At 34.3% G+C, this 13,281-nt stretch overlaps 2 protein-coding genes across 6 annotated transcripts in view; both read right to left on the bottom strand.

Moving 5' to 3' along the window:
* Positions 1 to 246, bottom strand: part of GTF2A2 (general transcription factor IIA subunit 2) — a 30,030-nt gene extending 29,784 nt beyond the window's left edge. Inside the window, exon 1 of the mRNA XM_055435504.2 lies at positions 228 to 246. The gene's annotated coding sequence lies outside the window, so the exon portion shown is untranslated. The remainder of the gene's footprint in view (positions 1 to 227) is intronic.
* The window catches only part of BNIP2 (BCL2 interacting protein 2), a 47,478-nt gene that overhangs the window by 22,194 nt on the left and 12,003 nt on the right, over positions 1 to 13,281 (bottom strand). Inside the window, exons 6-12 of one of the 5 annotated variants that reach the window (XM_088839661.1) lie at positions 11,550 to 11,652; positions 10,843 to 10,974; positions 9,383 to 9,469; positions 9,158 to 9,256; positions 8,382 to 8,417; positions 5,820 to 5,867; positions 297 to 372 (exon numbers count right to left, since the gene is read on the bottom strand). In XM_088839661.1, the coding sequence (XP_088695787.1) occupies positions 297 to 372; positions 5,820 to 5,867; positions 8,382 to 8,417; positions 9,158 to 9,256; positions 9,383 to 9,469; positions 10,843 to 10,974; positions 11,550 to 11,652 (581 nt within the window). Of the gene's footprint in view, positions 1 to 296; positions 373 to 5,815; positions 5,868 to 8,381; positions 8,418 to 9,157; positions 9,257 to 9,382; positions 9,470 to 10,842; positions 10,975 to 11,549; positions 11,653 to 13,281 lie in introns of those variants that run through there. The other 4 variants (XM_088839659.1, XM_055435502.2, XM_088839660.1 and 1 more) reach the window with 4 other exon arrangements.

The raw sequence follows: 13,281 nt of genomic DNA on the forward strand, positions 1-13,281 counted from the left end.
GGACCTTTCTCCCAAACCCCCATGTTCCCTGGACTGTTTACTTGGCGCTCGGTGGACAACAAGCCTCCTGGCCGCCTCCCTTTCCTTCCCATCCCGGGAGCGCCGCGGGACCATCCAGGCATCGAAATTGGTAACGGGCCAGGCCGAAAAGGCCCTCCCATAAGACCCAATCGACGGAACGCCTGCTCTGGAGAGTGGCAGGCAGTGCGGGCCGGTTCACCCAGTACCTGGGGAATAGGCGCTTCCCGCCTCGGGGAGGACAGAGGTGGCGCAGCCAGGAGCTCAGCCAAAGGTACCTACTTCCCCGACCACCTCTCCCGCCGCAGCAGAGATCGCAGAGGTGGGCCGACGACCCGGAAGCGCTCGCAGAACCTGGAAGTGACAACTCAGGGCTGGGCCGAGAAGCCCCGCCCCTTCCCGCCCCCGCCGTCCACTCTCGCCCGAGAAGGCTGGCGTGCGGAGAGACGGGCGCGGAGCGCAGTTTTCAAGCTTGCACCGTGCGACCCACTCAGATCCCGAGTAACTCGCCAGGTTCGCTACATAATGAATAAGAGAATTATAACTTTACAGGCTGTTCTTCACTATTAGACACACTACTAGAAATCTAAGGCAATCACATTTTATGCCTGCAGTGTGTTTAGCGTAATAATGTTGCAGACCCTGTAAACTGAAGACAAACTCTTAAGTTTATAGCAAGAATTTAATTCAAAACAGTGCGGCAATTAACTTAACCCAGCAAGCGCTTGGTTTGTGAACCATATAGTATTTCGATTTGGGAGAATCTGTATTTAAAACTTGTGCCTAATACAAGACAAATACTTAAATATATATTAGCATTGTGTAATCTCAAGTGGTATCCTAACTGTGGAACAAAGGAAGCTGGAATGTGCACAGCTGTTTGCCGTTAGGCAGCTGAACAGTAATTAGAGGAGTAAATGCAAAACATTTACTACCATCTGGAACCTCTGAGCAGGTCCACAGAGTAAACAGGTTATTATTTATGCTATGTTTTCAGACACTTAGTGAACTGATTTCATTGGTGGATTCCCCATGACTGAACTAATTCCAAACTATGAAATACAAAGTGTGATTATAGTTAAGATAATGTTTAAAATTAAAGCAGGACGAATTCTTCACCCCTCTGAATAGGAAACAGCACCCAAACTACAGTAACAAGAATAAAGGTCTAAAACTATTTGAAAAGCTTGCAAGATAAACTTTGTAAAAATCTGTAGTGAAATGGGAGACAGAAAAATGTGATGAGTCACAAACAAACTTTACAATTAATTTATTTAAATTCATTAACGTTGCAAAAATATGATGTGCAACAAATCAGGACACAAGTTATTGTATTCCTAACAAGTCAAAGAAAATATTACATCTTAGCATCAATAAATCAAGACCAACCCTAGTATTTCTTTACAGGGACCAACCACATCAACATCTTGCACACACAGTTTTTAGAAGTCAATCTCTCTCACTGTAAAAGGAGAGCACTAGGCTACACAACATTATGTGAATAGTGGTAAAATGGTCACAGTACGTTGTGTCTAAATGATAGCATGTGAACTTAGTAAGAAAAATGTTTGAATTCTTGAAATACACATATCAAAGTGCGTTAGTGTCTAACGAATTCTGAATTGTGTTCCATGTGTCCCAAGGTCTGTGCAAGTCAGTGCCCTGAACATCACAAATATTTACTAGCTAGTTTATGTAAATAAAACTGTTTAAGGGGCATAACTTTAGAAAATTCAAATACAAAAAGTGCAGTGGAGTAGCTAATTAACATTACTTTCCAAGTTCCTCCTTAGCTAAACTGAATGTGAAAATGTATCAAAATTTCAAAATGCAAATGTTTTAACCTCTTGCAGAATGTCTTATAAAATGGAACTAGCTATCTGAAAGAGATAATAATTCTTTAGTAACATGAAAGCACTAAACCTTTGCTTTTCTTCTGTTGTATGATGTATTAAATGCTTTATGTAGATTTTCCATAGCATTTTTAAAGTAGTTCTCAAAACATAAGAAATTAGGTAGATCTACCATATATAGCTGCAGCAAAGTAACAGTTCTCTTCAATTTTTAGTGTCACTCCTTGCCGGTCAACACATTAGTTTATATTACCACTTACAACTTCAAAGGAAAGTTACATTACTAGGACTCATCACTCATCTGAGTCTAATTTATTCAGAATCTTAGGGTAGGAAGAAAGGCTCCCCATGTAATTCTTCTTTACTTAACAACACTAATAATTTCCCACTTCTCTTACCCAGCTGACCTTCTCATGAAAGCATGCAAGTCTAAGTCCTTAACTTTCTGCCAGCAACTCAAATTCCACAATCCCTATTCCCAACAGAGTACTTGGTCTAACTTTTAAGTGCATTAGTTCTTCTAGATATCCCATCCTTCTGAGATCTGTGATCCATTTCTCAAATGTCTATACAGGATAAGAAAAAACATAAGGCATGAAAAAACAGAATGGGCTAGTCATATCTATCTATTTTCAGTCTATCTCCTCCTCCTGGTTGAGCAATGTCAGCAATTCTCCACATATAACATGGGGCAAAGGATAAAACTACTGCCACCTTATATACACCTTTCCAATTTCATTAGGAAACTGGACTGTTCTAGTTGATAATCCTAATGCTAATTTATCTGTCAACTGAAGAAATCTAAAAAGCCACTTCTGTATTAATTCAAACACTTTCAAATTCCCTGAGCACTCACATGACAACAGCCAGAGTAACAGAGTCATTTACAAGAAGGCTCTGTCAAAAAAGCGGATTCCTTACCTTTTAAAGTTCTGGAATTGCAGCTGAAAGACAGTCTAGCTACCTATATAAACCTGTCAATCAGCAAATTTCAATATTCAGTATAGTTACTAAATAACGATGTCCATTTTGGAACAATACATTAAATGTTTACCAGTCATGAAATGTCAAAAGTAACCTATCCCATAACCCTACATTTTAATCTGAGCATTGTAATTGCCAACATTCCCTATTTAAACTTGCTTCTGTATGAAGAGACAAAGAAAGCAGAAGGAAATATGCATTCTCATTGGAGGTATCACCAGCCTTTGCACCCTTCACTTCAGTCTCCTTATTCATGTATTCTGTATGTAGCCTGCAATATTCTGTAAATTCCTGCTTGATACAAAAAATGGTACCAACAGCTGCCATATATAGTATTTCCCTTAACAAGGACACATTCAGTGGCATCTTAGTTAACAACTAACTTTATCCCTAGGCCCTACTTAGAATCCTATCTCTTTACATACCCCCCCACACACCCAGTTAAAGACTATTAAGCTTAAATTGTGGGATCAATATATTGACTACCCTTGGTGTTAATAAGGAATATGTCCAAGAAGAAACACAAATTACTTTATGAGAAACTTTTGACTAAAAAAAGAGACACTCTGAACTCAAACACAACAAATAATAGTGACAGAAGCATCAAATTAAACACGTTAAATCCAGGATCCCAGCAGAAAGATAAAACAACACAATTATATCTATTTACCTTAATCAGTAATGGAAAATTAAAATTGAATGATACAGGGAAAATGTCACATAGCTACTAATGTCACATAGTCACATTACTATTTATAAATAACAAATTTAATAAATACTTTTCCTCCAGCCTACTTGTTATGATCTTCAGTCTCATAGTTATGAAACATTACAGGGCATATCCCTGGACCAGATTCAATTAAGGATAGGTTAGAACAGGTATTCTTTTAAATCTAGTGATTGATAGCACACCCCTTTGCTTATATCACATTCCCTCTGAAGTTTAACGTTCTAATAGAATATAGGCTACCTCTACTTCAAAAAAAAAAAAAAAAGTAGGAATATGCACCACTTTTGCAACAAGTTGTATCTATAGTCAGGAACAATGCTTGTGAAAGCAAAAGTCAATGAACAGTAACATGTTGAAACTGAAGAACTGGGTACTAGGTGGGGAGGAAAGTCACAAATTAAAAAGCTCAGCCCAGTTTGAGACTACTTTTCAGATGAAAAAAAAATCACTTAAAGCACTCTACAAATATATACTCTAATCACAAATAAATTTAGTATGATACTTTATTCATGATTCTCATATAATAAATTCAGAAGGAATGCCTAAATTGTTAGTTTGCATTTGCAACACAAAGTATTTCTAAGATCTGAGCAAGCAATATGGTTTTGGTTTTAGTCACTGTAATGACAATAGTTCAGGATCTGCCTACAACTGCTGGATCCAAGTCAAGTCAGAAGGCTGCTGAGGAAAGAGTCTCATCCTGGGAATCCTCCAGCCTCTCCTAAAATAGGACTTGGGGATAGTGTGTGAAGTTTATGAGTGGGGAGGACAAAGAGTAAAGGAAATTCTCTTCTGTAATAGAAAAGTTTATACTGATAACAGTAATGATATTCTATCCTAGCAATCTAGGACAGAATAAATCTTGAAGGTTTAGCTCTCATTCATCTCAATTTCACTACTCTTTTCATATAAATTACCTTATGTGAAGGGCTGGAGCATGGTATGACCCTTAAATTAGGAAAGTACTGAGTTCATCAAATATATGAGTCCCACAAGTATATTAGACCAATCTGTTGCTTTTGGATGATTTTGTGGGTAATTAAGTTCTACCTGGGGGCATAAGTACAATTTCAATGTAGAGTCAAGGTACTTACCAAATTAAACAAGGAGTTTATATGCTTACACCAAAAGGGTCATCCACAACACCACAGTATGATGATGCTCTAAGACTTACAAAATAACTTAGTTTACAGTACTGTCAACACAATTTAACAGAAAATGTGAAAACAAACCACATCTAACTAGGTCAAACACCTGATAGGAAAGTATTTTGGTAAAGTGCCCACATTGAAAGCAGTTAAAAAAGCAGCCCTGTTTTCTAAAGAGAAGAAGTGACAGTGAGTAACTCATCACATTCTCCAAATATTACACTGCACTCACACAAATTCATAAGAGTGATATCCTGGACACACAGCTTATTTCACATTAGTGAACAAACCTAACATTTTTATGAAGTTTTGACTTTTGGCAGAAGATAAAATGTCCAAAATATACATATATATACACAAACCCCAATTCTTAACCTCTTTAAATTCTCTAATTCTAGAAATGGCTTTCTGATTTGTCTTTTAAAAAAAAGTGTGCAATATACTTGAATTTGTGTCTGAATTAAGAAACAATAAACGTTAAGTGAGAAAAATGTTCAGAATGGTACTAATCTACTTAGATTATGTACATGACCTTTGAATATTCATGAGAACCAGTTTAACTGTCCCTCACCTTATGAGCATATTTTCTAAGTGACCCAGGAAGTATATTTAACCATTTACAAAAACAAAACTTCTAACATGCACTTTAAAAAATCATGGTCTTATTTACCTGCATATTTGTCCACAAGAAAGGTATACATTAAAAAATATTGCTCAAAAACATAAAAATATATATTATCTCTTTCCTTTTTCCATTTAGGCATATAAATATTTTACTGAAGAAATGCATCATTTAACAAACAAATGCAAAAACTGCTTTATATAAAGTGTGGTTCTCTGCTATTTAGCAATATAAAATATAAAATGATTACAATATAATTAGCTAGTAAAGAACTAAATTCAAGAGATCTGCAAACCAATACAGCAGTGAACAGTCCCTTATACAAAAGTCCATTAAGAAAAAGTCAAGTCAATTCTGTAACAGGTTACATAAAAATCAGGACCAATAAATGCATTATAAATGCAAAAAAGCACTGCTTCATCAGCATATTCTTCAGTTGTGTTTGGACTAGATGCCAAACTTACTGTTCATTTTTCGGTTCATCTTGTTTTCCATTAAGCTCTTGATCAACTCTGTTTAATGAAAAATAATGTAGATAATAAGTTATCAGCAAATGATCAATTTTCTTTTTAAAAATAATCACTAATTTTACCATAGAGTATTATTCTGTTAAAAACAAAGCTTTGCAAAGAAGCAGACATAGTAAAAAGGTTACCAAACATTCTCCCAACCAGGAAAAGATAACTTTTAAAGGCAAGAGGACACTGGCAAGAATGTGACTGCTGCTGCTGTTTTTTTTCTAAAGAGTATAAGATACTTCATATACAAATGCACATAAATTTTATTAGAAGTTCAAATTACAACAAGCATATTAAGATGTTGAACTGTAACATGGCTGGGGCAGAGAGCTAAGTGATCTGAGTGGCAGGAAAAACAACTTGTCAAAAACTATTTTGTTAACTGATACATTTAAATGCCACAGCTGCCACCAACTGATCAATTTGTATTTTTAAGTTCAGTGATGAAAGTACATATTTATGGATGCCATAATTATTCTCCAGAATTTTACTGGTACACTAAGAATTTGAATGCTTTTTCATTTATCTTGATAGTAAGAAGTCACAGAATTTAATAATCAGAAATATCTAGATATAGATTAAAAATTAGGAGAATTATGTAATTAACCACAAGAAACTTACAGACAACCCTTCACAGATAATGTACAACAGTTTATAACTATTATATTTGTATATTTTTATTTGTAGTACTTTGAATCACTGATGGAGTTTAAAACATCTTGGTATGATATATGAAGATACTTTTCACACTTGTTTCCATTACTATGATCAAAGCCTTGGCCTGTGGTAAAGCCAGATTAACAACATTTAAAAATATTAGTTATACTAGTATCAAAAATGTGAAAGGTACATATTCTTTATAAGGCATGCAATATATACATCAATCTTTTCAACATCCAAAATATCAGTATGAACTAATTTCATAATTGCTTTATTTTAAAACTCTGTTCAAATATTTTAACAGTCAACATCTATCTGGCTACACTTACACTGAGTTGTTTGAAACCAACATCTAAAACTGCTATATTTAAGCATACTTAGCTCTGAATCTTCCTATCACCAGTACTCATAGAGATTTTACCTTGAGTAAGTTCCCCACAGGTAGCTTCTGTTAATTTGATATTAAAAACATACCCTTCTATTTTTAAACTTGAATGTTGTCATTTTCAAGCTGACAATGATTATTTTTCAAGGCTAAAGAAACTTTGCACAAAAACTAAGAAGTGCCTGAAAGATGTATGCAATGATTCTATTTAAGGTTAAATAAAACAAAAGTTAAAAAAAAAATCAAGATAAAACTAATATTTGTAAGTTTCAAACAATACATTTAAAAAAGAAGTACAATTCCACTTTTTTTCTGGTGCCTAAGTTACTTAACTAAGAATTTTGTAAAAAGACACAACACAGCAGATTTCACCCAAAAAGGCAATTCGTTCTGAAATCTATGAAGCAGCTGGCTTCAAAATATTCTACAGTTACAGCCTATATTTCAGCCAGTTTTCTGGCAAGTGCACACCAATGCCTTGAGAGGAGTGAGAAATAAGCAAGGTTTAAAATCACTGTTCTGATCTCTATCTTAAGATGTTTCGCTGTAAAGTGTCATATAGAAATGTAAAGCCATGATTCGATCATGTGGTCAACTGAATTCCTGCATATCAACAGGGCCAAAATGTGTTTGAAGTTAAATGTGAAGTTAATATTTCAGCTTTAATTCCTCACAGTGGTCCAAATAATAAATAAATCTCTCGCCTTTTATTGTATGAATCTGTTTTGCTGATTTAATTGCCAATATTTTAAAAATCCATTAACAAGTCAGATCTAAATCCTGTACTTTTCTAAATTACTATATGAAAGAGTACTAATTTATACCCTTGCCTTTCATCTTCTATGCTAACATATTAACAGATGACAGTCTGTTATGCTCAAAGCAGAAGTATTTTAAAATTAAAGATGGAAAGCAGAGTGTTTAACTATCAAATGGTAGATTGAACTTTTAGGTATTTTATCACATGGAGAATTTGACTAGTTAGCAGGCCATTGTTTAAGCATACAAGGAAATCAATGTTGGTTAGCCAAAGAATATCTGCATTGTAAATATAATTATCAACCCCAGGGGGGAAATCTGATGTATTAAAAAAGTACATAAATATTTCAAAAGCACAAACTGGTAAGGTGTTATAAGTAATTGGTTTTTCAAAGAGCATTCTTAGGAATTTACCATGTGTTATTTATACCAAAAGGAGGAAGGAAATGTGGTCTTTATTTTCTAACTGGCATTATTAAGTGGCCTTTATTTTCTAACTGGTCTTTATTTTCTACGTAGAGAGAATCCAAGTCACACTCAGCAGCAGGAACTTTGGATGCACTCCATATTTAGATCCTGGGGTACATTTATATTTACAAATGCTGTTATCTTTGTCTACAAGCTAACCAACCAATAAGGAGGAGTTAGTCTGTGCAATGCAAATGGACTAGTCTAGATGCGACCCAGTCAAGGTGTGCATATACCTTTTCTTTTTCTTTTTTAACTTTTCTTCTTCATACCTTGGTAGGGAAGAGTTACTTTAGTAAATATACATGTTATGAAGATGAACAAAAACTAAAAAAAAAAAAAAAAAGGGCTCTAACAAATTCAAGTTTGTAGGCAAACTCAAAAATATTTAATACACTATATAGAAAGTCAGAGTTGACCTAAGAAATGGGGCGTTGATATAGTCAACAAACTAAAACCTCAGAGTATTAGAACAAAGAAACATTTTTCTTTATTATAGCACTGTGATACTCAAGTATTTATGTTAACAGCCTTCTGCTAAGTCCTTCTAGAAGTTACATAAGTAAATTTGGTAAATAGAACAAATTACAGCCACTGAAAAGTATCAAGGTTAGGCTGATATAAATATATTCTATTTCCCTAGTAATATGATTATTCGATGCCATAATAAGCTTACTTAAATTTGAAGAGCAGCATGTTCAGGTATAGAGAATGTGCTTTAGTACTGACCAATCAAGAATCATCTCTTAGACTATCACTAGTCTTTAAAAATATAAACGAACCAAACCAGAAATAATTTCTCCTACTTCAACTGATAGCCCAAAGAAAATGGTGATTAAAAGGAATTTGTTCAAAAGTGTCTTCTTCCCCCTTTTCTTTGTTATAAAAAAAAGAGCAGTTATAAAATATTTATAATATATGAAGGGAGAAAGAACAGGTACCGAAATATTTACCTCTTGTATATCAAAATATAAAGATCCAAATACAATGAAATAAATAAAACACAACATACTGTTTTATGCATTCTGGTATTCCAACATATTCCATGGGGACAAGCTCTGCTAGTTCTGCCAAATTAAAGACGTATCTAATTTTTTGGCTGAATTTTGAGCTATAGAAAAAAATAAAGATAAATACCTTAATATTTCTGACCAACAGAACTGACAAAACATTCATACAAAGAGTTTGTAGGGTTTTTTTGGTTTTTTTTTTGAGTTAATGGCTCTCAGAAAATTACCTAATAAATGGTCTTGTAACAGCCAGAAGTGTTCTTATAAACCAAGAGGGATGTACAATGATTAGAGATTTTAGGTTTTTCCGTAACCTGGAGTTAAAAAAAAAAAAGGAAAATTGAAAAAATTCTACAAATTCTAATGCTAGAAGAAAAGCTAAGTCATCAATAAGTTTGTGCAAGTCTATACAAAAAACTGAAAAAAAGACCGCCACTCAAGAGCTGTCATTTAGATATATTACTAAAGACAACAAAAGATAACAAAACAAACAAAAAGCACTCCTAAATTGAAATGATCCTTCCCACTGCCCTGAAATTAATTCTACTTCATTCATATTTATTTTTACAGTATAGCCTGTTATTAAATGTCTCCTAGTATACAACTTGTCTTCAGGACTGTCAGTCAGGGGTAGAGGTCAATGATGAATATAAAAGTAAGCTCTTTTCATTTCTCAGGAATGGAGGGGAAACTGTTACTGATTTCTTCAACAACATGAAAGGCACTGGGCAGGCAGAAAGACGAGAGGGGAAATCACCTAGGGAGCAGGCAACATGAATCAGATCTGATGTATTCTTATGGAGTTTAAATGGAAAAGGAAATGGCAACCCACCCCAGTATCCTTGCCTGGAGAAACTCATGGACAGAGGAGCCTGGTGGGCTATAGCCCATGGGGTCGCAAGAGTCTGACATGACTTAGTGACTAAACCACCACCGCCAAGTCTAAAATTCTGATTAAAAGTTAAATGCATTATCCTAGACAACTTAAAATGATGAAACAAAAACTGCTGTTTTATTGTTATAGTTCACACTTATCATAGTCACTAAACATTAAAAAATTACATGAACCAGCCAATGTCATGTTCATGTATGAAGAGAAACCTACTCATAGACCTGAGTTGATTAAACTACTCTGAATTAGCTGTGGTCAAATCAAACCAAAGAGAGGATCAAAATTCCTTCTATTAGCATGGACGGCTCTCAGAAGAGAACTATCTAGAGCTCACTCCAAAGAGAGATTACAGATAAATAAGCATCATAAATAACAAAATATAGTAAGCACTATGTGCTCAGTCGCGGTCGAGTCTTTGCGACCCCATGGACTGTAGTCCACCAGGCCCCTCTGTCCATGGAATTTTCTAGGCAAGAAATTGGAGTGGGTTGCCATTTCCTTCTTCAACTAAGCACTATAAATGAAGCAACACCCAGAATGTAATAAAATAGGAAATATACTGAATTCCCCATCCTTTCCCAAAATATGAATTATAGGAAAATGTCTGATGTGGTACAAAAGAGAAATAAAGAGCAGTTTTATAAGTCTGAAAACGGAAACTTGCTATGAAATTAATAAATGTAATTTATGAAGTAGATACATGGCACCTGTAAGTGGTAACAGAAAATAAATTTTAAACTAATAAGGATATTATAAAATTTATTCAGACTAGCTTTTAACTTGTATTTACAATACCTTCTATCAATTTGTTGATAGCATTTCCTGAGCCATCCCAGACTGGGCATTTTTCTTCGAGTTGTTGCACCATTTAAATAAACTATCATGTAGTTTTCTGCTACTAACAGCTCCAAAGTGCCAATAACATACCTATAAAGATAAAGTCTTAAATACTGCTATGAAGAACCAAACCAAGGTTACCCAAAGAACACAATTCCCTTCCCTCTTCTTCACTGAAAGCAAAAATTCAAAACTCTATTAGTTAGTATTATTGCTATGTAAAGGAAAAAAAACTTCTTTCTTTTAGAAATACATATTGAAACGTTTATAGATGATAAATACTTGCAGGGATTTGCTTCAAAATTATATCATGAGGGAAGTATTTATGGGAATAATGTATAAACTGTGAAAGTGGGTGATAGTTAGACAAAGATTTAATATATACTTCTCTCTACCTTTGTATATGTTTGAAATTTCCCACAATAAAGCACTTAATGTGTTTGCAAATGTAAAATAAAGAAGTTGGAACAAATAATCTGTAATATCCCTTCCAGTCTGAAAATGACAATTCTTCTGTTGAGTGGGAATAGTTTCACAATGCCAAATAACAGACTTAAGGAATGAGAACCAGGATATTTAAAATTATTATCTAGCTAAATAAAGTGCACTTTCTTAAACTAGAGATCTTACTCAATTCTTTCCAAATATTGTGATGATCTACTTACTTAAAGAGATTGTCCATCAGGTATCTATAGTTAGGTTGACCACTTTCAGGCATAAAACAGACAGCAAACACAACAATGGCATTTAATCCATCTCCATAATACCCTGAAAAAGAAACCAGCATGATTATACTCTGAAGACTTTTCAGGGGATATCATTTATAGTTGACAAATTATAGTGGTTTATGTTCCACACATTTCTGAATCAAAAAGTATATTTTTTGGTGTCACTGGTCTGACTGTGTATAGTCTTACAAAGATCTTTAAATCCTCTCTTCTCAAAAACAATAAAATATGATGAGGAAATGGTGGCCATAAAAACCAGAAACCCACTTAAATTAGCTTACTCAGAAAGCTAGCCCTATTTTACCAAGTAGACAGAATGATATAATCCAAGAATATACAACATCTGCAATAAAACATTCTTATGCAACTTTTTTTTACATGTAAATAGTAAATGTAAAAATATTTTTATATTCAATGATGTCTAGCATTTTGTAGCTTTTAGGGTCTTACAAAATAAGAAAAGATTGTATCTCTGACATAAGACTAAGTGAAGAAAAACAGCACTAAAATATGTTTTAATTATAATCTCTAAAATGTAAATGTTTTAATTATAATAGATATTAAGCTGTAACCAGCAACGAGTATTTCTGCTGTAACTTTCATTCCTATTGTTTACAAACATGCACTGAGAAGGTTGAACACTTCATTAGAATCTTCACTACCTTTCTTAACCCCTTAGTCACAAACACATTGCAATAACTCAGTAGGACAAAATGGCCCTAATTACTATTTTCTCTTAAATTAAGTGCTATGTCTCAAAAATATTAGGTTTAAACCATGAGGCAGGTCTCACAACTTGCTTCCAATGAATGAGCTGAATTAATACATTATCTGTGGACTTCCTGATCCATATTATCCTGTTTTCTTGACTGCGTAAGACTAAATTAGGCAGAATAATGCAACTGCAAACATTCAAGTGATTTGTTTTCAAATGAATGAAGACCACAGAAATAAGCAGGAGAAAGCATTTGGCAGAGAGTAAATTAAGCAGAAATGACTATGTGAAAAAACCAATCTGCTTGACCTATGTGGCACCTTGCCCTGCATTAGGAAGAATTCAGGTTATATGACATGATCTACAGAGTACATTCTGGTGCTATATAAACAGTGACTATGTAAACTTCTACATACAGGACAGTCAGAATGATTAGAAATCACAGCTGTACTTCATAGCTTTTCCTATTTGACTTGTAAATTTCTTAAGGAACCAAGCCTTATATTTGTATATTCCAGAAATACACAAAGTAGGTGTTCCATAAAAATGCGGAATGAATTCTCTACTTTGTGCTAAAGCTAAGTGATTTTGTTCACAGTTTTAAGGTAAATTGAGAATTATATTTTAAAGGGCCAGGTTGTATTTATAAGCACCAAAGACTTGTACAACAATGTTCACAGCAGTTTTGATCATAATAGCTCAGACTGGAAAAATCTCACATGGTCCAGCAAAATAGAGATGGATAAACAGATCAGCAGTAACAAGGAATGAACTGCAGATACATGCAACAACAAGGATAAATGTCAAAATCATTATGCTGAGTGAAAGCAGACGAGTGTAAACTGTGATTCCAGTTACATGAAATTTTGTAACAGGCAAAACTAACCATGGGGTAGGCATTAGAATAGTGGTTACTGCAGAGAGGGTATTCATTGAGAGGCAGTACCAGAGAAT

Source organism: Moschus berezovskii, chromosome 9, assembly GCF_049115385.1.
Source record: "Moschus berezovskii isolate FMDL1 chromosome 9, NW_MosBer_1.0, whole genome shotgun sequence".
NCBI lineage: Eukaryota > Metazoa > Chordata > Mammalia > Artiodactyla > Moschidae > Moschus > Moschus berezovskii.